A 25,774-nucleotide genomic window follows, 5' to 3' on the forward strand; every position below is an offset into this window, starting at 1 on the left:
ACGTATATAGAATGTACATGTATTGTATTGTATCTATTAGCTGTAAGAATGTCAGCAGCCGGCGCGGACAACTCAAAGGTTTATTGCCAAATCGGGGGTTCTCACTGGCTCACCACTCTTTAACTGAACCAACAACGCTCTCTACTCGAACTACATACAATCTAGACCACGTGCAGCAACACCGGAGGACCTACACACCATCTTATATCTATACGCGCCATAATTCTCGAGGAGATTTGATTTCGAGCATGTATTTCCGCCCAGGCTGACCCTGAGGAGATTCGAGAAAGTGAGGCACACGAACAACTTTGTAACCCCCCTCCCCACCACGCCCGAACAATCAACAAGGACACGAACACAAAGATGGCGGCAAAGGCCATGTGGGAGGTCGATCCGGAGACGAGGAGCAAGGTTCGCCTTTCCTGGCACAACGTCTCGTCTTTGGGCCCGAGTTCCTGACTATTGTATCTTTTGCAGCTTGCAGCGTTGGGCAAAAAGGAGGGCGCCGGCAACGACAAGTGTTGTGACTGCGGCGCCCCTTCACCGCAATGGGTGAGTTTTGGGAGTCCTCCAAGCAAAAGACTGGCCTTTTTTTTTTCTCCAATTTGTCGTGTATCTCTTCTGTTCTAATCGGCTGCACAGGCGTCCCCCAAGTTCTCTACCTTCATCTGCCTCCAATGCGCCGGCGTACACCGTGGACTCGGAGTCCACGTCTCCTTTGTGCGATCCATATCCATGGACGCATTTAAACAGGCCGAGATCCTCCGGATGCAATACGGCGGCAACAAGGCCTGGCAAGACTTCTATAACAAGAATAGCCCCTCACTACCGTTTGAGGAGGCTACGATAAAAGAACGATATGACTGCGAGGTCGGCGAGGAATGGAAGGAAAGATTGTCTTGTCAAGTGGAGGAAAGAGAGTTTGATAAAGCCGCCTTCCAAAGAGAAAGACAGGCGATACTACAGAAGCAGGCAAGCCGTTCAGTTACGCCGGCTGGAGGTGTAAGGAACAGCAGTACCGCCGTATCCAGCAACAGCCGTCCGGGCAGTCGGACGGCGTCCCCAGCACCCTCCAAAGGAGGACGCATAACAGCCGATCAAAAGGCCCAAAATGAGGCCTACTTTGCGCGCATGGGCGAGGCAAATGCCAGCAGACCGGACTCCCTACCACCCAGCCAGGGCGGAAAGTACGGCGGCTTCGGCAGCGCGCCGCCAGAACCCTCGCAGCAGCAGGGTTCAGGCGGGATTCCCTCCACCGACGACTTCTCTAAGGACCCTGTGGCGGCCATAACGAAGAGTTTTGGCTGGCTTGGAGGGATGGTCAGCAAACAGGCTAAGCTGGTGAATGATTCCTACATTCAACCAACGGCCCGAAATGTCGGTTTCAATCCCCAACCCCGACTTGGTCACCATTTTCCCCTAGCCAGATCTTACTGACATGTTGTGATCTAGATCGCCTCCTCAGACTTCGCCACCCAAGCTCAAAAGGCAGCCGCGGCCGCGGGACAGGGCATCCAGACCGGCGCACGCGGCGCCGCTGAATCGTTCAACAAATTCGTCGAAGGCCAGGACGAGAAGGCCGCGGCCGCGGCGTCATCGAAGCGGGCAGAGCCAGAGCGGAAAGACTTCTGGGACAGTTTCGGCCAGGGCGGAGGCGGGGGGAACAGCAGCATCGGGACCAGCGCGATGAGGAAGACGACCTCGGGGTCGGCCACGGCCGCGAACCCGCCGCGGAAGGGTAAGGAAGACGGCTGGGGCGACGACTGGTAGAAACGCTTCCACCCAACGAGAAACATATAGGGCGACGCCGATCTTGAACGACGGGTATATCGCCCGTGCCTATACACCTATTAAATGCAGGGCTCAGAAGCAGGAAAAGAGCAGAATAGGGGGTTCGAACCTGACATTTTGGACAACCACGATTCATCACCCAAGGAATTGCTGCTGCAAAGATGAGATTTTGGAGGCAGACGGAACCCTTTTACATACCTCGACGACTGAGAGATAGACAGCATGTGGCCTTCCTCGGCGAGTCCGTCGACCAGTGACTCTTCTGAGAGAAGAGACATCAGACAAGTATACATGGCGTCGCCAGGAAAATAGACATTCCTCTTGAGGCTCTTTGTCAATTCAGGCTGAGGAAATACAAACTTTGGCCATTATTGACTGCTTTCCGCTGTATGGTAATTCTCGCATCGATCAGCATTCCCTTCATTTTCGACATAGACGATATCCCCACCAGATTCTATCCTCTTAATCCTACAAGAACAGGCCATGATTTGTGTCCGCTTCCATCAGCCAGGAGGCTGGTGTACCAGCTGCGGAAGCGCACAAGGCACTTCTGCTCTGGCAAAAGCGTGTCACCTTCCACCTCCCCTCCACGAGTCCATGCCTCTACCTCGATATCCTCCTCCCCTTCCTCTTCCACCTCCTCGTACTCCATCCAACCTAGCCTGGCCCTTGCGCCCGAATCCAAACTCGGGTCCTTTGTCAACCCACTCTTCTCTATCCTTGTCCCGCTCAAAAGAGTACCTCTTCATGCCCTCATCGCCACTCCGTCCCATCTCCTCCCAACCGGAGCGTAGGGTGCCGAACATGTCTAAGCGCTCATCCGCCACCGACGAAGGTACCGGTTTATAGTATAGTTTCGGTTTGGTGGAAGTGGACTCGAAGAGTTCGTCGAGCGCTTTGAAGCCCGTGCCATTGTTTGAGGCCGCGTTTTGGCTGCCACCTGGAGGCCCGCGCTGGCGGTCCCGGCTTTGATTGCTTCGAGGGATCAAAGTCTCACGGTCTGGATGGACACCTGCGGAGACCGAGTCTGACTGCTGCCTGTCAAACGGAGCGCGGGACCCGCGACTCTGGTCGAAGGGCGGTGGGCGAGGCTTGCTAGTATCGATCTCCTGGAAAACTGCCTCGATTCCACTTTCGCCTTCCTCGTAAGCTATTTCAAAGCGACGACCATTGCCTCCTCGACCAAAACCACTGCCAGTCTCTTGGTCAATCCATGTTTGCACCTTACTTGGAGGAACATAGTCAACAAAGAGTGGTTCGCGGAGAGGTTCATCCGGAAAGCGTGATCCATGCATCGCAGAACGGACTCGCGAGGCGGCTGCCACAGAGGTGAACGTCACAAATGCATGGGTGCGAATACTGTCGAGGTAGAATGTAGTGATTGGATCGGTGTCATCAGAGGAACGCGATTTTGCTATTGATACAACATGGGCGCGGAGCGAAGGGATATGTAGGGGTCGTTTGAAGTTGCGAATGTAGATGGACGATGTTGCTGGGTGGATGGCGGGTGGGACGTCGCGGTCTTCTGCTGAAGTCGTTGATCTGGGAGGAGAAGCAGACGCTCTTTCATCGTGGACCCGGGGTTCTCTTGCAGTGGTGCCCTGCTGCTCGGAAAGGGGTTTCGTGGGGAGTTCTCCATCACCAGATGTTTCGACGACAACCTCAACAGGCTCTCCATCCATAGCCTCTCCCGGGGCATCTTTCCTCTCTCCTATGCCCGCTTCTCCTTGATCAGGGACATCTTCTGCCCTCGACTCCTGTATATCTTCTGCCAACCTCGCCCTCTTACGAGCCACATCCTGTGTCGAGGGGACGGGTGTGGCGCTTCTTTTTCTCCGCTTCCTCTCGTCTTCTGCAACATCTTTGGAATTCAGTTGCGAGGAGTTGGTAGTATTGGAGTCTGATAGATTTTCTGTTGCGGGTGGGGTAGCGAGCAAAGTAGGTGTTTTCTCTGTGACACTTTGCTCGATTATTTTGGCTTCATCCTTTGCAGGCTCTCCTGCGCCGGCGCCTGCGTCTTCACTCTGTACAGGAGCCCCAGGCGCTTGCTTGATCTCTTCGGTAGTGTCTGTTGCTAGTTTCTCTGGTTCGTCCCTTTTCGCTTCCTCATCAGGCTGTGTGGCAACCTCTGGGGTAGGCTGTTCCTCGGGCTTGCTCAGAGCTTTGGTCTGACTATCCTCTGCTTGGGCTGCCGAAGGAATGTCTGCTCCGGCTTGCTCCCCTCCAGAGGCAGGGTGTTCTTTTCCGCTAACATCCTCGCGCGCTTCATCGTTTTGGGTGTCATTCGCGGCTGGGTCAATAACGTGGCTGGCCGCATCGTTTTCGTTTGCCTGCGGCACAGGTTGTTCCTCGACATCCTCAGTCTCTTGCTCACCCTCAGCCTCAACCGATTGATTGGAATTCTGCGCCTCGTACTCTTCGAGCTTGTCGATGTATTGTTGTTTTAATTTGAGGCCTGTCAGAGGGATATCACGCGACTTGCACTCCTCCTTGAGGTCGGCGACCTTCAACTTGGCCCAATCTGTCATGGTTGCAGCAGATGGTTGAGTGCGATTGGTAGAGGAAGGTAAGGGAGCAATCAGGGATAGAAGAGCGACGACCAAAATGCGCCATCTACGGGATTGGATTGAGCCATGTGTCGTTAAAGCAATGGGGATCGTTTGACTTTTGAAATGCGACGCGCCAAATCGCATGACAAGGACGAGTCCAGACAGTCACGGGAATGACGTAACGCATTGACACAGTCACATGATCTGTGCTTCGCCGGCAGCCTGGCACGTGCCTGGATACTTGTGACTGCGGTTGGAGCCTCTGGCTCCTCCAACATCTCACCTCAACCTGGTCAATAATCAGTCCGATAAGGAATGAGAGCTTCCCTTCCTGCTTCTGTACAAGGAGGATGCCATCGGAAGAGCTGGTGATGTAAGGGCTCCAGGTGGGTTTTTGATCCCTCCCCAACTACTTGTGTTTTTCACACATTTCCCACTCAAACCACCAGGGCGGTCTTTGCCTCACTATTCTGTCGTGGACCTTCTCCTCAAAAGCTCTCCGAATATCGTTGTTTCGAGGACATAACCGAGTCCTTTTCAGGATAGTCAGCCTGAGACCTTTCCTACTCGCGAGGGTCAGCGTTCCGATCGGTATTTTGCCGACCTTGACAGGGGGACCTCTCTCGAGCTCGGAAGTCAGGGGTGACCGCAAAGCACTCAGATATTTACTCCTTGTTTTTGATATCGATCGATTACTCAAGCGTATACGTGGTCCGGATCTTGGGTTCATCCACGTGGGAGTCGCTTCAGTCTCGATACAAAAGCGGAGAGACCAATATGTCTCAACCCCTGAACTAGGGTCAGCCTCGTGGGCCGCTTGAAACCGAAGTCCACACAATGTTTGCCTCAAGTTGACGGCACCAAAAACCGCCGCCTTGGTCGGTGATCCGCGTCCAATTTACCAATAATACCCTCAGCCTTTCGACTTCTTTCTGAAGCGACGAAGCAACTCAATCGAATAACTAAATCATTCCACTTGTCAGCGCTTTGTACCTCGTGCAACGCCAAGTTGGCCGTCCAACGCTTCCTCCCATCTTGGCGGATTTTTATCTGGTTATCCTCGACGCACTCGCCTTCAGAATGTTGACTACATCTCAAGTTGAGTCTCCCTCCCAGATCCTGTGGAGTTGGTCTCGGCTAGGGCGAGCACGACCTGCTGGAAAGCATGGCTTCAGCAAAAGGGCAATATAAACCAAGGTGAGTCTCCTCGGTTTGATTCTTCTTTCTCATTGTGGTCAAACAATTCTCATTTCACTGTTCCTGCATCATCAACCGCTGGCCGGTACATTCGTTTCTTTCGCGAGCTAGTCTCTCTTTCAACGATTCGGACTCGCAGCACGATCTTTACTTGCATTTAACGTCTGTCCCAACCTTCCTTTCACAATGGTCTTCAAAGCAGTTGCCATTGCTACACTGCTTGCCGTGGCGCAGGCCCGTTTTAATCAAGAACAAATTCCGATCCCAGCCATTGCAGCTGTTCAAGGTGGCGCTCCAGGAGTGGCGCAAACCATTGCTGGTGCTGCTATAAGCGATCTATTGGCCGCAACCAATGCCTGTGACAAGCTCAAGCGTGGTGACCAAATCATAGCCGAGCTGGGAACTGGGGCCGACGCCATTGCTGCTGCTATTGGCATCGTTGCTGCGGAGAAGAATTTCAACCCCTTCGTGCAGTCGATTCCTACCATCTGTGATGACCCTACTCTTCCCGCTACAGATGTCCTCCGAGGTATCACGCCTCAGATTGATCCAGCAGTCGTTGGCTCAGATATCGCAAACGCCTTGTCCGCTACGACCCGGGTGACTCCGCTGGACGCCACCGGCAAGAGTGTCGCAGACCTGCTGGCCGAAAATGGCTTCACCAACTTCACTGCACAGTCTGCTACCGGCGCTACAAGTGCTGCTCCAGCTGGATCGTCGAATGCTGCAACCGCTGTCTCCAGCACCACGGGGGCTGCCGCAACTACAGTAGCCAATGTTTGTGGCGCCGTTGACACATCTGGTCAGTCCACTCTTCGCATCTTGGATAAGAGCAATACTGACATTCCACAGCTGCAGCCTCTACAACCACAGCCGCTGTCGCAATCATGACTGCCGCGCCAGCTACGACAGACAATGCCACCGACACTTCGACCGTGAGCGGAGCTGATTTCGGTCTCTGCGTGCCAACCATGAAATTCGAAGGCGGGCTCGGTGGCCGGCCCGCCACTGAATTTACCTTCTTGCCTATCGACCCGCTCTGTGCTCAGGGTCAGCAGGAGGCGTTGAATCCAAGTATGTTACAATGCTGTTGTCTGTCACGTCGCACAATTATGGAGCGGACTAACCGATTACTCATAGATATCATCACCAACCGAATCTGCGACCAACTCACCAACGTCTGTCAAGCCAACGACGCCGCGAAGACGCTGTGCCGAAGTGTCCAGGCTCAGATCCAGGCGCTAGGAACCAGAGACAAGTCGACCGCAGACACCTGGAACACGAACCTCGGGTTCGCTGGGGCGGTCACGAACCCTGACGGCGGTCCTGCCGAGCCACCCGCGAAGATGAGAGTGGTTCGGTCTTATAGAGACTACTAGCTAAGTCTATCATCCCTGAAAATGGAATGGGTAGCATCGAGGCACTCTGTGGTTCGTGGCTCTTGTCTTTTCTCCCAACAGCTCCAATACGTGTAAACATGTACATATATACCATTAAGACGTCACAATACAATGGACTGAAGAAAAATGCTTTAGTGCCAGTAGAACGACAGGGACAGGAACAGTTCTACTCATGACTGCAGTACTTTTATGGAAGATAAGACTGGTCATGTTGTCATTTACTATACTTGGTAGTACTAGGTACCCTTGTTACATGCTTGATCATTCCATTGTTGGGGCTAGTACCTCGTACAGGTACAAATACCTCGGTGTTCGCGTACATTAAGCGATTCGTTTTTGCTTGCTTGCTTGCTTGCTTTTTGAGTTGTTCCTGGTTCCCTCGTGTGAGAAAGGCAGATTCGCTGTTTTGTCCTTTGTCATGGCGACCGACCCATCGTAACGTATCACTCATTCAATCATTCCATTCCGTTCTGGGTTTGCGTGGGTAAAAACTGTAGATCAACGCCGATTCCACAACGACGGTGAACATCCTTTCCATCAAGTCGATACTGGGCAAAAATCGTGCAGGGTCCCGCATATATCTGACATTTCCTTTCATTGGACCCTGGTCTCTCCTGTACGCAACGCAAGGCATCGCGACCGAGTGCCGGATTCGAAACTGGTTGATCAGGACGACCGGGTTTTCTGGATCCATTCGATCGCGTCGAGTAGATACGGCACCTATATCAACCGCAAATTTAGCCCCTCTCCCCTGTGCCTTGGTCACAGCATTGAACAGAAGAAAGGGGTACGGAATGGGATCGAAGTTGGGGTAGGCAAGTATAAAAACACAAGGCGAAAGCCGTCCGTCCAAGACACAGTCAACACGCGACAGACAGATTATCAAGACTTACGAATTTCCGGGGGTCTTCTGTGGCCGGAAAGTGGCCCAAGCCCTTCATGGCCTTGAAGTTTGCGCCAGGGATCTTCTTCGCCGTGGTTTGAGACATTTCGGGTGTTGTCGACCAGTCGTATTCGCCGGTGAGGAAATAGATGGGACACTTCTTGACGTCGATGGAAGCCACGCGGTCACGAGCGTCGAAACCGCCAAAGTAAAAGTCCAAGTCCCCATGGAAGATCCCGTAAGCTTGACCCGAGTACAGATGCTGGAAGAAGCGATCAGCACGAGGGTAAGGAAGAGAAGTTAGGGGAATAGGGGATCTTTGACTTGTGGTGTCGGGGATCGCCATACCCAGATGAGCATCTTGTTGACTCTGGGGCTCTGAGGTGCCATCATGCCGTAGACTGGAGTGTGTCAGTCATGTCGAAAGCCTGGACATCGTCTCTAACAATTCACTTACTCCAGTCTGGGTTGAACAGTGCTTGGTTGCACACGGGACTCTTGTCATTAAACTGTCGGTCCATGGTCAAGTAGTCGCAGCCCTGGAGAGGAATGGTGCCTCCAGCACCGACTTCTTCTGCCCTTATGGCGACAGCTACACAAACCTGACCCGCCACTAGAACACAAGTAGAGTCAGCAATGTCACTTCTCAAAGTCTTTTACCATCTCAATTAGCATCGTCCGCTTTTGTGACCGCGGAGCTTGGTGGTAAATGATTAGACAGGGATGGTACTTACTGCTAGCACCACAGATGATCGGCTTGTTCAGTTTCAGTGCTTTGACCATTTCCCTGATGGTACCAACATAGGCATCCTCGTTGTTCGTGTGATTTCCCGGAATATGGTTGCTACCCGGAAAACTCCTACCGTGAGCAGGCAAGTCGAAGGCAAACATGGTGCATTTTTCGCGCATGCGCGCATCGTTCATCACACCGTGATATTGCCGACTATCACTTCCAGCCGTGTGTAGAAACACGATTTGCTGAGATCCATTGCCAGAAGTCTCATAAAAGACCTTTGTGCGGCCCCAGACGGGAGCGTTGATGTAGATATACTTGCCTGTCAGGTGGTCTTCGTCGGTTTCTGGTTGTTCATCTTCCTTCAAAGGTCCATGTTGGCCTTCTCGCAGAAGTTCGAGAAGACGGGTAGCCAGGTGGCAGTACTGAGCATACTTGACCTGGCTCCCGTCGACACCGACTCCTTCTTGCACGATATTCATGCCCTACTCAAGTCACTTACTGCCCATGAACCGCTTTGGAAGATCCATTCCTACCTGTAACCCAACAAAGCTGGTATAGGGAGCAACAGGATTGGCATCGAAGAACCTTTCCCATTGTTCGGGCTGTGCTCGAAGAACAAAGTCTGCTTTGGAAGCAGGCCCAGTTGACGTCGTGGTTTTAGCGCCAGGCGACACTGTGACGAGAATAGCCTCGTCTCCTCCGAGACTCTGCACACCCATTGTCACAGGTTCAAATATGGCTTTGGTGTCGACAAATGCTTGCCATTGTGGATCCTTGTCCAATGCCTTACTCAGAGACGATACCGCCTTGGACATTGCCTGAGGCAAGGATGTCCAGGTATGAGTCTGAGATGTCATCAGGAATTAGCATCTAAACCGGTACCCCTAAAGAAACGCAGACTTGGGATGATGAAATGGGTCTTCAGCGAGACGCACGGTACCGTTCGCGCCGTTGACAGGAGGCATCTTGACCAGATTGTGAGTTGTTGGACTGTCCTGGTTTGTAAAGCAGTAGCAAGTTATCGTGAAGGGTGAATGAGAAACATCTTGCCCGCTGCGATAGCTCCCATTTTAAAATCCAGCAGACAGCTCTTTCTCCGCATGTGCATCATCGTGTCCCGGTTGGGGAGGGCTGCTTCGTAGCTTGAGGAGAGACGAATGGGCCGCAGATTGCCGTACCCTGTAAGACCCTTGGACCACGGCCTCGTCAGCGAACCATCATGTCTCCGAGATAGACCAACAGACCCTGTCCCTTAAGATGGAGGAAATGCGTGGAGAATGACTCGAGGCGACTGGGTGAAGAAGGGCGAAACAACCAAGGATCCCCTGGATGACCCATCTCGGAATGCAGAGGAGCAGAGAGCTCCTTTGGACAGAGCCAATGAAAGAGCAACGACCCCGCAAGGTAAACAACTTCAAGAGGAGAAAGTTGTGAGGAGAGGTCCGAGAAGGATGACAGATGAGGTAGTCCCTACGTTCCAGAGAATGGGAGAGTGACGGACTTCGATTGCCGGGCTTGGAGACTGCGTGGTGGACCAGGAAGGATCAGTATCAATGCCGAAGCCAGATTGGAGAAGAGAGGAGAAGGAATGAAGAGGTGATGGAGTAAGCGAGCCATGATCCAGGAAACAAACCGCCTTATCTGGCACTGGGCTTCCTTTCTGAATATGAAGTTGAGGTTGAGGTTGGTATGTGCTTTTATTGTCTCTTCGCAGTCTACGTGCCCCTCGATATCGATGCTGGACCCAAAACGGCTGCCACTTGGACTGTCTCGCTTGTGGCACCGCAACTGTCTAGTCCCAACTATACAGTGACGAGAGATATATGTACAAATCGAAAAAGCCAATGACCTCTTTCAAAGCAGTTCGCGAAAAAGCAATTGCTCCTCCCATTCGTGGATCGCATAAAAGCTTCAATATTACCCCAACCACGCATAACAGGAATTTTCGCACGCATGTCAAGAATCATCAATCAACCGCCTTTCCTGCCACGCTTTCTTTGCCAATTCATGCAGCGAGTCGAAGTCGCCACTGGTCTCACACATGGCTCTGAAATGGCCATCTTCCTTTTGTAGCAGCTCCCAGGGATCCGCATACTCCACTACCTCGCCATGGTCAAGCACCAATACTCGATCGTAGTCAATGATTGTTTGCAATCGATGGGCGATGGTCAAAATGGTGTTGTTCTGAAGCTCTCGTAGTGTGTCTTGAATCTTCGAATCGGTAGCATAGTCGATCGATGCTGTCGCTTCGTCCATCACCAGCACCTTGGGTGACTTCAACAATGCTCGAGCTAGACACAAAAGTTGTCGCTGACCCTGAGACAGATTCGAGCCTGACTCGGCCACTGGGGACGACAAATCTCGGAAAATGTTTTTGTTTTCCTTCCGGTCGATCGCGACTTGGACCAGAGTGGTGTCCGATTTCATGGTCCCCTTCGCAGAGAAGGAGATATGACTTGGGGGTGGACTCGAACCCTCTCGAACTGTTGGTGATCGGCTAGACGCTTCAAGTGGCGTCGTTGCCCCCGATTGCTCCGAGCTGCTATGTGCGCCTGAAATGAGCTGCACTCGCCTCAGTGCGGTAAAGATTTCTTCATCGGTGAAGAGTTCAAACGGGTCCAGGTTGGTCCTTAGCGTGCCGGAGAAGAGAGTGGGATCCTGGGGGACGATCGTGATGGCTTCACGCAAGTCTTGAAGCCCGATAAGGCCGATGTCGACATCGTCGATCAAGATCTTCCCTGCCTCCGCCTCCAAGCCTCTGAACAAAGCCAGAGCGAGTGAACTCTTGCCTGCGCCTGTCCTCCCAACAATACCAACTTTGTGTCCTGCTTCGATCTTGAAAGTCACGTTTTTCAGCACAGGGTCCAGATCCGGGCGGTATCTCGTGCTATATCCGATGAACTCGACAACGCCATGGCTGGGCCAATTTGCCGCGGGCTTGGTCTCTGGGATATTCGCGGGTGCTTCTTGGTCGACGTTGATATATTCCTGTATTCGTTCCACGGCATTCATGTTCTGTTCATTGGCAGCGTAGAGGCGCACCAACCACAGAACATTTTGGGTGAAGGTAATGGCATAAGAGAGGGCCAGTCCTGCAGCGCCAGGGTCGATGCGGCCAGCATTAAGGACCACAAACATTGCGGAGAAGAAAGAAACCAATGCCCCAGCAATGTCAATCCGAAACGCGAGCCATCTGTTAGTGGCCCACAAATAGATGAACGGGCGGTTGTGTGTGTTGACCTTCAATTGGCTGTCCTCGATGAATCTCGACTCGTCGCCGTAGGCTCGAATGGTGACCACTCCGCTCAGCGTCTCCCCAAAATGTTGGAACAGGGGGCTCCGCTGGACTGCCTCAATTCGTTTCAAGTCGCGTGACGAGCGGATGTAGAGGAGACCGGTCAACACGTACATGATGGTGATGAAGACACCAGGGATCAAGAAGCCCGGAGTGATGACGGAGATTAGCACCACAATTGTAAGGACAGCGGCGGCGCTGTGAAGCATGCCAATCGCCACAGGAGCAACTTCCTGATCCAGAGCCTGGATGTCTTTAGAGAAACGATTGGTGAGTTGGCCCAGCGGCGTTGAATCGAAAAAGCGGAATTTGGCGCGAAGAATGCTGGTCAACAGTCTTTCATGCAGACACCACGACTGAAAACACCCGTCAGCGCACATACACTTTTGAAGGAGCCGGTGGACCAGTGACTCTTAGAAGGCCAATCCAGCCTCATATAGGAGAACTTACAGCGCGACGAGATCCCCAGAACAGTATGATTTCTCGGGAGACTGAAGAGTTTTGTTAGCTGCATGAGCATCGAGGGAGCAATAGGATAGGGGACTTACAGCAAATGAAGACGTAGAGAGCTCCAATTACAGCATATATCCCAAGGTAGTAGCCATCGTCGACATCATATAACGACTGGACAGCCCAGGATATGCTGTAGGTTGGCGCTGTTTGCGGCATTTGAACATACGAACCTCCAAAATTCGACGTTGCTCCCACCGACTTTACGTGGTGAAAGGCATTTGTTGCAGCATGTGTCGTATGCGCGCCGCGAACATGGTAGGCGTTGGCCCACTGTCTGATCCACAGATTGGTCGCCACGGAACCCAGTTGTGTTGCTATGAATCCCCACGCAGCGAAGATCCAGTAATACCAAGGGCCCATAGCCTTGAGATACATTTGTACTGTTGACCATTTCACGCTTCCCGTGGCTTTTGCTTCAAGCCGATGATCGATAAATGGTTTCTCAGGCTTATTCGTCTTTGATTTGCTTCTGTTGGTACCCCTTCCGTTCGGGGTCGCTGTACCGTTTGCGTGACTTCCAGATAAATGTGAGCGTTCCTCTTCCAGGTTGGATGGAGTACGAGATGGCGGTCGGGAATTGGTTCTTGAAACAGGACGTGACTTGAACAGTTCGTCCCCAAGCGCGCCGCTTTCGACAATTTCTTGCGGTGTCCCTTGCGCCACGATTCTACCGTTGTCCAGGACCACTACCCTACTCGCGAGTGGGACCGTGAGTGCCACGTTGTGCGAGACCAAGATGCAAGTCCGGTGACCCATCAGGTTGCCGGTGAGAGCTTCTTCGAAGATGTGCTTGGCCGTGTGAGCATCGACGGCACTGAGACAGTCATCGAGAAGAATATGCTTTGAATTCGAGTAAATTGCTCGGGCGAGCGATATTCTCTGTTTTTGACCTCCTGATAAAGTGATCCCCTTCTCGCCGACAAGTGTCTGATCACCAGCATCAAGTATCTCTAGATCGCGTTCCAGAGCACAGATTGAGATGACCTCATTGTAGCGATCTTCATCGTAGGGACTAGCAAAGAGAATGTTTTCTTTGATTGTCGCATTGACCAGCCACGCCTGCTGTGCGCAATATGCCACGCTCTCAGTCAGCCCCGTCACAGGGTCAGGGCGTAGATCTTGTCGTACAGATCCGCCTGGGATGTGGACAGCACCACTGAGTAACTGCATTTCGCCCAGCAGAGCCATCAACAAGGAGGTCTTGCCGGCTCCCGTCGGTCCTGCAATGACGTTCAGTTGGCCTATTGAGAATTCAACGTTCATGTCGATGAGTCTGAATGCCTCACTTGCATCTTCATTGGTTATTCCCCAAGTTAAGGTGGCATTTTCCAACGCAATGCGAGTTACCGGTAGACTTCTTCGTCTGCTCTGCCGCAATTGCACATATTTTTCCGTTTCTGCTTCCTCCAGAAACTGTTCAACTCGATCGACAGAAACCTTGGATTCTTGAACGTGAGCCACCATATCGGCAAGCTGATCCAATGGAATGCGGAGCAGAGAGAACATTGACAAGGCTGGGAACGCGACTGACGGCACCAATGGTCGCTTCTCGACTCGAGTATACATGAGGAAAGAGACGAAGGTGATTAGAATCGGGACACCACTCCAGATGGTAGCTGCAGATGCCCACAACACGTATTTGCGCCACAAAGCAGACAGCTCGACATGTCTTTTCTCGTTGACATTGTTCTGGAAACGCTGTTCCCAGGCGAAATACTTGATGATTCTGATATTTTGGAGAACTTCATTCGTAACGTGGATTCTGCCATCCGTAGCTGTCATGATTCGTTTCTGGGCCGCTTGAAAGGAATGTGCGATGTAGAGGTTGAGCGGCAGAATAAGTATCATCACGAATATGCCAACGAAAGAGCTGTAGCCAAGAACTTTGTATAGCAGGCTCACAGCCATAACAAGTTGCACAGGCACCGCAGCCCAGAGGAAATGTAGATAAGCACAGACTTCAGCGACCTTGAAGGAATCGATGGACATCAAGTTGATAATCGTGCCGTTGTTCGCTTGGGTTCGGATGGTCTTCTTAGTGCTGGCGTCAGATGCATCATTCTGCTGTTTTCGACCCCTTCCGTTACACAGTGACCCGATCTTCATCCAGAGGCCTTCTTTCTTTCGAGGAGTTTCTTCTTCAGGCTTGACATCAGCGGCCGCTGCCGCCTTTCGCCTTAACGTCTTTGAGTAGATTTCGCCGATAATGATAGCACGCAACTGAATGCAGATTTTTCGACCAATCCACAAGCCTTGACCGTCGCCGACAGCCTGTACAGCTCCCGTGGCGAAAAGAAGGATGACCCACAGCCACGCCGCACTAACGGGAACTGTGTCTGTGTTTTCCAGGTATTCCAGAACGGCTTTCAGAAGGAGAGTTGGAAGAAACATGAAGACGCTGGCCAGCATGCACCATGCGCCTTGAATCAAGATCGGGGCCTTGAAGTGTAGGAGTAGTTGGACGGCCAGCGAATGGGTTTTTCGAATCTGGCGAAACTGGGCTAGTACTGTCTCTGCCTTGTCTTCCAAAGCCAGATTCCAGACATCAGTAAGCTCCAGAGTCTTCCTGAAGCCTTTCCAGACGATGGGGTCGACCCAAGTAAAGGTTGCCAGAGACAGGACGCTGGCGAGAGGTTCCCGGGACGGTTCAATGCCATCCTCGTACTCCAATAAAACACCTTTGTTTCCTTTTCGAGCTGTGAGTGCAAGCACGACAAGCGTACACGTGATGGCAAAGGAGACGATTGTCAAGGTCTGAGAAGGTTGTCCGGGGCGGTGAATAAGAACTGAACGGAAGACCCAAACTTGGCAAAGCCATTGCACGATGTACAGCGTTGAACTGTGATTCCAGAGGCCCTTGAGAGGAGATTGCCACCTTGTTGTCGATGAGACCAGACGTGCCCCAGCGATAACCAGGAGATATGTCCACACAGCGGTCTCTGATGTCCAACTTCTTCTCTTCCGGTGCGATGTGTTCAACACGCCAACGACGTTTACGGCAAGTTGTGCGGATAGCAGTAGGAATTCAAAAGTGACCATGAAAACTTCTCCTGTAGGTTTGTTCACATCCTTCGTTGAATGACCCCCATGCGAATATGTCTTTTGTAACGTCAGCCTAGCAAGGCTATCATCGTCTTCATCGCTAGACTCGTGCTCCTCCTCGCTAGTATCGACCAGGAGATCTCGAGGCCGGTTGTGAAATCGAGTCGTCCTTTGCCACAGCGATTGGTGAAGTAGAAGCAAGAGAGATATCGTACATGCCAGCAAAGGGAAGAGAGCCTGGAGATAGCTATTTGAACTCGATCAGCACATAACGCCGGAAAAAACATGCGAGGTCACATACTCGGACTGGAAGCATGGAGACAAGTCGTCGACCCGCCATATCGGGTTGCTGCAATGCGCGAACATTGCCGCAATTGATTTTCCACAGCAGTCACCACTCTTCAATTGATGCGGGGATGGCAAAATTCATCTCGGACTGAACAAGCAGTGAGTGCTAGATTATACTGATAGGGACAGGATTAAGAGCACGTCCAGATGAAAATACGACAAGAGCCAGTTCCATAACTCAATCACATGGGCAGAGAAGACCTAAATGGACATGCTCGGTTGTTATTGTCGAAGTGGTCCCTCTTTCCGCGGTCAACACATTTACCAAGCCTCTGACGCCACTTATTACTTGCGGTCAAACTTTCCTACAAGATTGATGTTTAGGCATGGCCGAGCCGGGAAATGAGGATGGAAGGTGAGTGGCTGGAAGGCGCGAGACTTTCCTCGGGCACTCTCGGGGGCAATCGGGGTACAGGTACCTGTGAGTAGTGGGTAATAGGGACGGCCGAAGCCCAATATGACAGCCTGGTGACCCAGTGTGGTAGCCGACCATCCGGCTGCGGACCTCTTGTTAGTCTGGCACGTCAACGGCTTTATCACCTCATATAATTGTTGGATCTCATCTCACTCAAGACTTCGACCGCTTCTTCTGACAATTATTGGAAAGTCGCTCCTTTCCTCTCTGACTGATCCTCGCTCACGAATCCTGTTGCTGTACAGTCTATTGTATGCTTCTTGAAACTTGCCACACCTCGTTCTGGCCGTCAGACCCTGGAGATTCGTTCTCAAAACAGATTGTGAACAATGTATAGTTGTCGGTAACAATCACCTGCGGCGGTTAAACAAACACCATTCAAACTTTTTATTCACCCTGAGGACAATCACTCCGGAGTTATTGCTATTCTACCTCCTCAAACGCTTCCCGCAACCAAGTCTCCTTCCCCCTTCCAACATCCATCTCTCGGTCTTTGTCTCCCCCACTACGCGCACCACCCTCTGTCGCAACAATTTCGCCCAAGATGTCTCAAGCTGTACTCATGAAGGAATATAAGGCATTAGCCAAGGAGAAATGGGTTCAGATCGAGGTTGGATGTGGCGCAAATCTTCCCGTACATCAAGTCTGACCTAGCCAGATCGATGAAGAGAACATCTACCACTGGAATCTGGCCTTGATGGTCATCAACCCTGATTCACTCTACTATGGTGGTTACTTCAAGGCTCAGATGAGCTTCCCCAAAGATTATCCTTACAAGCCACCGGGTAAGCATATCGGCCCCGTCAGAGTTCGTTCGAGACTGACTCGTTCACAGATTTCCGCTTCTCCAAACCACTGTGGCATCCAAACATTTATGCCGACGGCCGACTATGCATTTCCATTCTTCATGCCCCAGGCGAGGATATCATGTCTGGCGAAAGCGCTGGTGAACGCTGGTCGCCGGCTCAACGCGTTGAATCGGTGCTCATCTCCATTCTTTCTTTGCTCGATGATCCCGAGATATCTTCCCCAGCCAACGTCGACGCCAGCGTCATGTTTAGGGACGATAAGGAAGCATTCAAGGCGAGAGTCAGACAGGACGTTGAAGCCTCAAAGAAGGACATTCCAGAAGGGTTCGTCATGCCTACACACGAAACGACCATGCCAGTCATCGAGAAGATAGACGATGATTTCTGGAACGATAGTGACGCGGAAGACGTGGATTTCGATGATTTCGACGACTTTGACGACGATGCAGCCAACGGCAGCGAATCGGATCAGGAGTTGAACAACGAATCCGAAGATGAGGAAAACTACGAGGACGATGACGATGACGATGCGAACCATGTTAAAGGCAAGACTCGGGGAGATCAAGTCGACTCTGACATGGCAGAACCCAAGGAGTAAAGGACTGTGGCGTCTAGGATATGGGCCGGTGCTAGCACGCTTCCAATTTGCCAACAGGAGTTTGCGACGGATTTCCGCTGGCGGTGATCGAGACAAGAAGACTGAGGCTAGGATCTCCGTTCGAGGTTTGAGGGGGATAGTCACTTTCAAAGCCAGTCATTCGAATTCAGCGAAGGCGTCTGGGGTTAGTGTGCATAGGAATCCATCATGAAATAAGGGGGCAGCTCTCTGAGAATTCATAATGCATGTTATGGGAAAGCAACCCGCATGGTACCCCTGCTTAAGTTCTGCTTGCCGTGTGGTAGACAGGTTTCAAGGTTGGGTTCTCTGCAAAACAGAATATTAGTTGTCCTATGCTTGGGCTTCTATGCAGTCGTCGTCGTACAAGAGATCTCATCAGCACCGCTGGCAGGATGGAGCGCCTCATTTAGCCAACCGCAAAATCTCTTGCACACATCTTTGGGCCTGCTCCTGGTTCACCCAGTGCCCGGCTCCATCGACGAGCACAGTTCCTCGATACATAGACTGGTTTACACTCTGACCATTCTCCATAGCCTCCACGGCACCCGGTTCTTGGAAGGTGCCCCAATCCTGTTTGCCGGCCACAAACACGGTCGGGACGGAAATCTTTGCGCCAGACCACGCTTGCATATCCGATGCGATGTCTGGCTGCGTCTGCACGCGATACCAGTTCAGACCACCTAGGAACGAGGTACGGCCCCATTCCTGGACGTAGATGGCGAGTTCGTCGTCCGGGAGCCAGCGGGCAGCACGCGAGGCAACGACTTGCGGGTCTTCCTGGGCCATGTCTCGCGCCACGGCCTGACGCATGTTGTCCTCCAGATCCATGATGTAGTACCGTGGCATCTTTTCCAGTTCCGTCGCGGTCCATCCGTCCAACTTGTGCGGGTCGTTGACGTCCCAGTCCGCAGACTTTAGGTGGAAGTAGCCGCGAAGAAACGTATGCAAAGGCGGACCCGTGGGGTTGGTCATTTCGTCGTTTGAGGGCGGGGTGCAGTAGTACCATTTGTAATGTTTCCTGGGGCGGGCTAGTTGGGAGAGATCTTTTTCCATGTCGACCGGTGGTGGCGGTACCGTGGAGGTGGTGCCATAGGATGGAGAGATGGAAAGAGGAGGCTGAGGAGCCCCTTTCGAGGGATGCGACATCATCACCAGGGACTGGAACATGTCCGGTCGGGCGAGGGTACATATGTATGCGGTCATTGCACCAAAGTCATGCCCTGCGACGCAGGAAACGGAGGTATAACCAAGAGCATGCACTAGCGTGACCGTATCCTTGACGAGGTTCAAGGGACGAAACGAGGACGCCTCAAGTGGTTTGCGGGAGAAAGTCCTCCCATATCCTCGCTGGTCAAAGGCGACGGCATGGTAGCCTTGTGCAGAGAGCAATGGGAGGATTTTGCGCCACGAGTATGCGAGCTCTGGGAACCCGTGAATCAAGAGAATCAGCTTTGGCTTGGGGCCGGAAGGCGGGAGGTTCTCTGGCAGCGATTCGAGGATGTGGAAGACGAGGCTGTGAGGCGAAGTATCGACAAAACGAGATCTGATACCGGCGGGCAATGGAAGTGGTGACAGGGAACTAGGATCAATGGCATCCGCCGGCGATTCTTGATGAGTGTATGCCATGGTCAGACAAGATCGATGGAGGGACTCTGAAGAGCCAGATTGTTGTAGAGAGATACTACGAAAATCCTACGAGTACCAACCGTATACAAATACTCTCACGATGCGGGGGAAGTGATGCTGACGACGCCCTCCGAACAGTACTAATCGAGTAATGAAGTGCCAGGTTATCGTCTGACGACTCGTTCCCACCACAAGTGACCGAGGCAGCATTCTAGCACGCTGCCAACGGTCTTTCTGTTGACCACTATCCCTTCAGCGTTATAACCGGAGTATTGCCCTTCATATACGAAAGTTGCAAAAGAACGTCTTGTCTGTTACTGGCAGACCTCTTGCCCCTTCGGGCACCGGATCTCATTTGTCCAGACTAGGTGACTGCTTACTTTACCCCGAGCCTGATACCATGGTGGGCCGAGGGACAATCCAAAGCGTGGCATGATATCCGCCTTCGTGCATACGGCATATACAGGACAAGTGGCTGGAGGCCGGCAGTGGTTTCAAAAAGGATCTGATCTCTTGTTAGTAATCGATTAGACTCGAACAGGAATCTAGAGGGATCTGCAGGTTCCGTTGCTGGACGGAGGGCACAATTCAGGGCAAGGCAGCCAAAGGGATGCGGAAGGGAACGCCGAGGGTGATCTGTGCACGTGGCTATACCATTGATTTCCGGATTCTGCACATTTGATGCCTTGAAAGAGTCGTCGGTACGTTTAAGTGATACTTTTCTCAAAGAAGGTGATTGTTTGACATGGAGAGTTTGGAGAGTGCATCATCAGCATGAAAAAGGCATGACGTAAGGATTGTCATGCTTTATGATTGGTATGTGATCATCAGCCCCACAGCCAACCTCGAACCCCCCCCAACACAGCCACAAGTCGATACCTTCTTGACTTGTCACCAGCCGCCTATTCAGCTCAGTCGGTACCTAAGTGTCCACAGTCGCCCACTGCCCAGTAGTGCCCAAGTAGTAGAACTCAGTAGCTTCAGACCTGCTACGATTCCAGTCCTCGTAGATACTTACTCAGTTGTTGGCACTCTAGCCCTTTTTTCGCCCCCATCTTTCCTTGGTTACGGAGCTCCCATCTCCCTCACTCCCGCACCGATCCACACCCCAAATCATACCTACCTTGGTATCCCAGAAAACAATCCATCTGTCGCAAAACTGCGACGCACCTCTTCCTTTCCATCGTTGTTTTCGACCTTGTCAGGCGGGAGAGCTCACCTTGAAGCGACATGGGGCCTGTTATCGCTCTTCATCCCTTCGATAACCACTTCAGCCGCTTGGTTTGATACCTCGCTTCCAGTTCTCCCGTCTGCGATCCTGCGTCAGTCTCCATTGATCGCGTGGCAATTACAGCACCACCATCTCGAGGACCATCGCAATCATGAGTTTCTTGCACAGAAGGAGCAGGTCTGTGTCGGCCTCTGTGAGTAATCCCTTTCGGCGCCCCATTCGGTCTTGCCATCCAGTCCAATGCTGACGTTTGCTCGACTTCAGCGGCCCCAGACTCCTGCTTCAGCTTCCGCCCATCTGGCGGCCACTCAGGCATTCCTCAATAGTCGGGCCTCGCAGGCAAATCTGTCAGCTTCTGCCGCTGCCCAAGCCCTGAGAACCATGTCTCCGACTCCGACCCCGGTGGATCAGATTCAGACAAAGCGCATGATTCAAAGGCAAGCCTCCTCCGGTTCTCTCTCAAGTTCAGCCCGGGGTCGAGGAAGAGGCGGCTTGCAGAGGCAAAACAGTTCTGGGTCTATGACTGAGAGGACGTTTAGAACTCCATCACCATCACCTGCACGACCTGTCTCGCACTCAGGACTCCAGGCCCCTCCGCTACCGACTATTCCGCAACACTTTGCTCCTCCCCCTCCTCCCCCAACGACACCGCCCAAGAAGAAGAAAAAGAGAGCATCCAGCCAAGAAGCTCCTCAACCTCGTGTTCTCTCACCACCACCGGTGCGACCATCAAATCGCGGCCAGAGCCTTGACAGGTACGGATCACCGCACCAGCAACAGCCGTTAGCACCGAACGTTCAAAGGAATACCCCAGTCTCTCAGAGCAATGATCTTGAACGGGTTGATAGCCGGAACTCCATCAATTTTTCGAGACCTTTGTCGCCACGACCCCAGTCCCCGGTGGCGCAATCCCCGATGGCGCATTCTCCGGTTATCGTGAATGGTGATCGATCTCACTTTAGTGACGTCGCACAAGCGATATCTCCTACCCAAGCCGCAGAGATTCAACACGACCTGGTGCAAACAGCAAACCAGCCTGTCAAGAAGAAGAAAAAGGTGGCCAACAGTGCAGTGGAAGGTGGTCATCTTCAGACTGGGACAATGACGAGCAGACCAATCGTCCATTCGCTAGAACCAATTCCGGAACCACAAATACAAACTCCCTCAGATCAACAGCCGCTTGTCAGAAAAAAGAAGAAGAAGCCTACATTTAATGGAGATAGTATTGATTCTCCCGCCACCGAGTCGTCGCGGACAGACTCGGACTCGGATTCGAATGTCGAGCGCAAGCGAGAAAGGCGAACCCAGCGAGCATCGGGAATTTTGCAGAAACAGCCATCTATCGTTCGGGAGGACTGGGAGGGTGAACAGCAGGAGCAAGCCAGCCCACTTCATGCCAGTCAAGGTGCAGATACAAACACGAATACTGCGCCGGAAGTGACACTTCGCAATCAGGTAAAGAGTCCTACGGATGCAATCGATCCTCCTCGGAAGACAGAGTCCGCCATCTCGCCATCCGCACCTAATCAATTTCGTTCTCCGCAGACGCAGGAAACTCACGCACAAGCTGGGCGTGAGGAATCGCCAGCTTCAACCAGTCACCTCCAAATTACCGAACCCCAGAATACTCGGGGTACTTCGCTCAGTCCCTCACGGTCCACTCGTTTCTCGGACAGGTTGTCTTCAGATCTTGCTGCAGGGCGAAAACACGAGCCTCCTCCGCGGTCGATATCACCGGCTAAACCTGCGCTCAAGCATCATTCCCCCACACCAGCATTTTCTCGTGGCGAACCTCGTGGCGCTAGTGTTACCCCGAGTGAGTCCTCTGATATATCGAGCGCGTCAGCCGACGGTCCTCTAAAACGAAAGAAGTCTGTGCGGGTCAGCTTCGAGGTTCAGCCAGAAATAGTTGGTACCGCCGCGAGTGTCCAGAGTCCGGCAGATAGCCCGAGCAGAGAGAAAAAAGGATGGCTTGGCCTGGGAAAGGCCAAGTCGACGCAGAACACCTTGTCTTCCAACGACGACATGGAAGTGTTGATGAAGCCACGCCCGCAACTTCCATCATTTGGAAGCGTTCGTGGCCAAAAGTTTAGAGATATCAACGATTCCAACACCACCCAAATACCAAGATCGCCTCCGGAAACTCGTGGCCCGCCCGTAGAGGGTAAGATTACAACCTCCTCGGCTACGTCTTCAGAAACATCGAGCACCTACACCTCAAATCTGGTAACAGGTGTATCAAGCGATCATGCTGTTGGGGCTATATTTGCTCAAGAAGCTCGGAAGACTTTGGGGCAGGCGTCTGCAACTCCAAACAATGAGCCCCTGCCACCCGAAGTAACATCCGTAGAAGGCATGGTGTCGTTCTCGGACGAAGAAAATGACAGTTCGGACGCAGAGGAGACGATACCCGAGCCCCTTGCTCGCGGACCTAGCGAGCCGGAAACACTTGCTGGCACGAAGGCTAGCTCTGCGAAAGCAACCGACCAACCTGTCTCGTTTGCACTTCCCCAGACAGAGGTACCTGTCGTATCCGTTTCGCCACCTACTCCCGCTGAAGAGGCGAAACCAAATGACCAATATTTGGTGGAGGTGCCAGGTGGGTTCCCCGTGTCTGCTGACAATCTAGCGGGCAAGGGTGATGAGTTGCGCACAGTACGCGGAGCACCGCCCGTTGCGAGTGTGACCCCTGACCTGGACTCGCATGCAGCCACGGAAGCCGTCGATGATGAAGTGTCGGACAATGATAGCATTTACAGCGACGCGGCAGAGGATCCCTCGGAGATGGAAGGGATGGGATTCGGCTCAATTGACGCCATTGTGGAAAGTCCCATTGTATCTCCGCCAGCCCTTCTTACTTCACCCGAGAGTCCTCTGGCGCCGGTATCATCTTCCAATTCTCACGATGCGCGAGACGCTGGGTCGTGGGAGGAGACACAGGCTCACTGGAGCGGCATCGCAGAACAGACGCGATATCTCCCTAGCCAACACACCATTGAGAACAGACCTGCACCTCCGACTACTGGCTACAATGTGCCACAGCCGGTTCGAATTCCTGATCACGAGCCTTTGCAAATGAGGACTACGGAACCTGCCACGACAGCATACAGCAAGATAACACAGCCTGTACAGCCTCGACCTGCACGTGCCTCTGTATCAAAATCATTTGCATCACAGCCTAGACGCAAAAAGAAGACGCCTGCTGCAATTGCTGCTGCCGCATCTGTACCTGCGGCAGCGGCAGCTGCACAAGGACTGCCGGACTCACCACTGCAAAGAAAAATGCAACCGTCTGCCTATCCAACAATTGAAACTCATAACCTCGGATATGCTGCGGCCGCCGCTGCACCTTTCCGACAGTCAATGCGAGCCAGCTCTCCCCCGGAGACCGAACCCGCGTTCCGCAAGACCATGCGTAACGAGAATCGCAATTCAATGCCAGCTTCAACCGTTGCCCCCCCGCAACAACGAAGGAGTCAGACATTGATTTCTACTCCACCAAATCAATCCCGCGCAGCGCTTCAGAAGAAACATATGCCTCTCCCCGCGGCGGCCGCAACTTCTGTAGTATTGGCTCGGACACAACCTGTCCGGCCGGTCCTGTCGAATGATAGTGACTCGGAAAGTTCGTTCCGGAAGGCTCGTCGCAGCAAGTCTACTACAGGCGGCAAATATACAATGCGTAGAAGTATGAGAGGTTCGGACGAACCGACTTTGCGGGGAGACAGGCTCAATGGCGTCCGGTCGGTTTCGCCTGTAGGCAGGCGACCATTCTCGCCCCCGGATGGCTCTCACACCATGAGAACTTCTATGAGAGGATCCACCGATAATGCGCCGACACTCCGTGCGTCGAACGACGTCAGGCGGTCATCCTCGATGTTTAGTCGCCGCCAGCCAAATACAGCCGCTACTACTCTCCCAATGAGTCTCGGTGGGCAGAATAACCGGTCCCGTATCCTTGACTCGGACGACGAAGATGAACCGCCTCAGCGCAGCAAATGGCGCTCACGTTTCGCCGATGATAGTGACGACGACACGGATGTGCCACAATTCACACCGGTGCGCGGCATTCCTCGCAGGAATAATGATGCTGACTCCACCGACCTGGACGACAGCTCGGATGAGGAACGAGCCAAAACACAAGCTGCACCGAAACTTCAAATTCCCCAGGTGAATACAGCTGCACCCGCCGGCAGTGCTGAAGCCCTGTCTCCGAACAGCGAGAAGAAGCGGGGATTACTTGGAATGTTTCGCAGCAAGAAGCCAAAGGAGGAGTCACCTTCGCCAGTAGTTGACTCCCCTCTGAAGCCGCTCAAGACCACGGATACCAACAAAGCATCGCGGCTTGGATTCGCCTCAAACGCCGAGAGAGATCAAGCCATCGCACTTGCAAGAGCGAAGTTGGAAGCGTCGAAAGAACTGCAGAACCCTGGTGGACAACAGCATGGGCATGCCAAACTCCACCGTCGACACATGCCTGAACGAGTCATGAGTGATTCATGGCCGTTGCCTCCTACATTACCAACTGACAATGCTCGACCGAGCACTATGGATGGGCCACCAACGCGAAATGGGACGACGAGGCTGAACCAAGGCAGCATGCGCAAACCAGATGAGTTTGCCGAAGCTATTGGTCGCAGCGGGAAAAAGAAGAAGTTCCCCATGTTACGCAAAGCCTTTGGGCTGAAAGATTAACTGGCTGTTTTCGATTTCATTTTCAGTTTGATGTTTTCCTCGAGCACAATGATACCATTCTCTGTCTCATCATTTGTTTCACACACTGCTTTTGTGATTGGAATACGCACGAGCTGCACGGTTAGTTGTGGGGATGTCAAATACGCAGGATCTCAAAAACGGTATCTAGAGGGAGTCAGAAAATCCGACAACATGGGCTGGATTTCTGCTGTGTGAGAAGATGGAACTACAGAACATAATCAGGTCATTCCACCTTCATACCCTGATAATCAGTAATATATCTATCTTTATACGTACACGTACATGAATCGAGCAACAGGGGGACGTGACGAGCAGCGTGCAGAGGATGGAGCACATGCTGCATACCTTGGCGCATGCGAGTTGCAAGCCATGGCAGACTAGGCTTTCCGAGACGCCCGAAACGTTTTCCCATCACCAGTAGCTCAGTAATTGTTTTGCTGATGCAATACTAGAGTCAGAGGATTTCTGGAACGGCGGATGTTTCTTCCTCTGCGACGACGCTGTCCGCGACACAGAGTGGGTGGCGACTAGAGTTACGGGGATCCTGCATTGAGGCAATGGAAGCCGGGGCGTGTGTCGGCCGTGATTGTCAAGCACTAACGCT

At 52.6% G+C, this 25,774-nt stretch overlaps 8 protein-coding genes across 8 annotated transcripts; 4 read left to right on the forward strand and 4 right to left on the reverse strand.

The window, feature by feature from the left end:
* Window positions 1-363: 363 nt before the first annotated feature.
* Window positions 364-1,770, forward strand: Z517_11048 (uncharacterized protein; the record flags this gene model as incomplete). The annotated part of the gene is made up of 4 exons (XM_013424656.1): window positions 364-411; window positions 478-552; window positions 643-1,377; window positions 1,453-1,770. The coding sequence occupies 4 exons, from the start codon at window positions 364-366 to the stop codon at window positions 1,768-1,770; spliced, it is 1,176 nt and encodes a 391-aa protein (XP_013280110.1).
* A 590-nt stretch (window positions 1,771-2,360) lies between these two features.
* Z517_11049 (uncharacterized protein) lies at window positions 2,361-4,319 on the reverse strand (the record flags this gene model as incomplete). Its single annotated transcript, XM_013424657.1, has 1 exon — window positions 2,361-4,319. The coding sequence occupies one exon, from the start codon at window positions 4,317-4,319 to the stop codon at window positions 2,361-2,363; it is 1,959 nt and encodes a 652-aa protein (XP_013280111.1).
* A 1,404-nt stretch (window positions 4,320-5,723) lies between these two features.
* Z517_11050 (uncharacterized protein) lies at window positions 5,724-6,916 on the forward strand (the record flags this gene model as incomplete). Its single annotated transcript, XM_013424658.1, has 3 exons — window positions 5,724-6,339; window positions 6,390-6,611; window positions 6,678-6,916. The coding sequence occupies 3 exons, from the start codon at window positions 5,724-5,726 to the stop codon at window positions 6,914-6,916; spliced, it is 1,077 nt and encodes a 358-aa protein (XP_013280112.1).
* An 881-nt stretch (window positions 6,917-7,797) lies between these two features.
* Window positions 7,798-9,521, reverse strand: Z517_11051 (uncharacterized protein; the record flags this gene model as incomplete). Its single annotated transcript, XM_013424659.1, has 6 exons — window positions 7,798-8,082; window positions 8,169-8,221; window positions 8,278-8,433; window positions 8,555-9,038; window positions 9,090-9,401; window positions 9,492-9,521. 6 exons carry the CDS (start codon window positions 9,519-9,521, stop codon window positions 7,798-7,800), a joined length of 1,320 nt encoding a protein of 439 aa, XP_013280113.1.
* A 991-nt stretch (window positions 9,522-10,512) lies between these two features.
* Z517_11052 (uncharacterized protein) lies at window positions 10,513-15,772 on the reverse strand (the record flags this gene model as incomplete). Its single annotated transcript, XM_013424660.1, has 4 exons — window positions 10,513-12,207; window positions 12,302-12,342; window positions 12,400-15,653; window positions 15,708-15,772. 4 exons carry the CDS (start codon window positions 15,770-15,772, stop codon window positions 10,513-10,515), a joined length of 5,055 nt encoding a protein of 1,684 aa, XP_013280114.1.
* Window positions 15,773-16,713: 941 nt separating this feature from the next.
* Window positions 16,714-17,576, forward strand: Z517_11053 (uncharacterized protein; the record flags this gene model as incomplete). The annotated part of the gene is made up of 3 exons (XM_013424661.1): window positions 16,714-16,779; window positions 16,828-16,954; window positions 17,005-17,576. 3 exons carry the CDS (start codon window positions 16,714-16,716, stop codon window positions 17,574-17,576), a joined length of 765 nt encoding a protein of 254 aa, XP_013280115.1.
* Window positions 17,577-17,999: 423 nt separating this feature from the next.
* Window positions 18,000-19,223, reverse strand: Z517_11054 (uncharacterized protein; the record flags this gene model as incomplete). Its single annotated transcript, XM_013424662.1, has 1 exon — window positions 18,000-19,223. The coding sequence occupies one exon, from the start codon at window positions 19,221-19,223 to the stop codon at window positions 18,000-18,002; it is 1,224 nt and encodes a 407-aa protein (XP_013280116.1).
* A 1,471-nt stretch (window positions 19,224-20,694) lies between these two features.
* Z517_11055 (uncharacterized protein) lies at window positions 20,695-25,149 on the forward strand (the record flags this gene model as incomplete). The annotated part of the gene is made up of 1 exon (XM_013424663.1): window positions 20,695-25,149. One exon carries the CDS (start codon window positions 20,695-20,697, stop codon window positions 25,147-25,149), a length of 4,455 nt encoding a protein of 1,484 aa, XP_013280117.1.
* Between the last annotated feature and the right edge of the window lie 625 nt (window positions 25,150-25,774).

Source organism: Fonsecaea pedrosoi, assembly GCF_000835455.1.
Source record: "Fonsecaea pedrosoi CBS 271.37 unplaced genomic scaffold supercont1.7, whole genome shotgun sequence".
Taxonomy (NCBI): domain Eukaryota; kingdom Fungi; phylum Ascomycota; class Eurotiomycetes; order Chaetothyriales; family Herpotrichiellaceae; genus Fonsecaea; species Fonsecaea pedrosoi.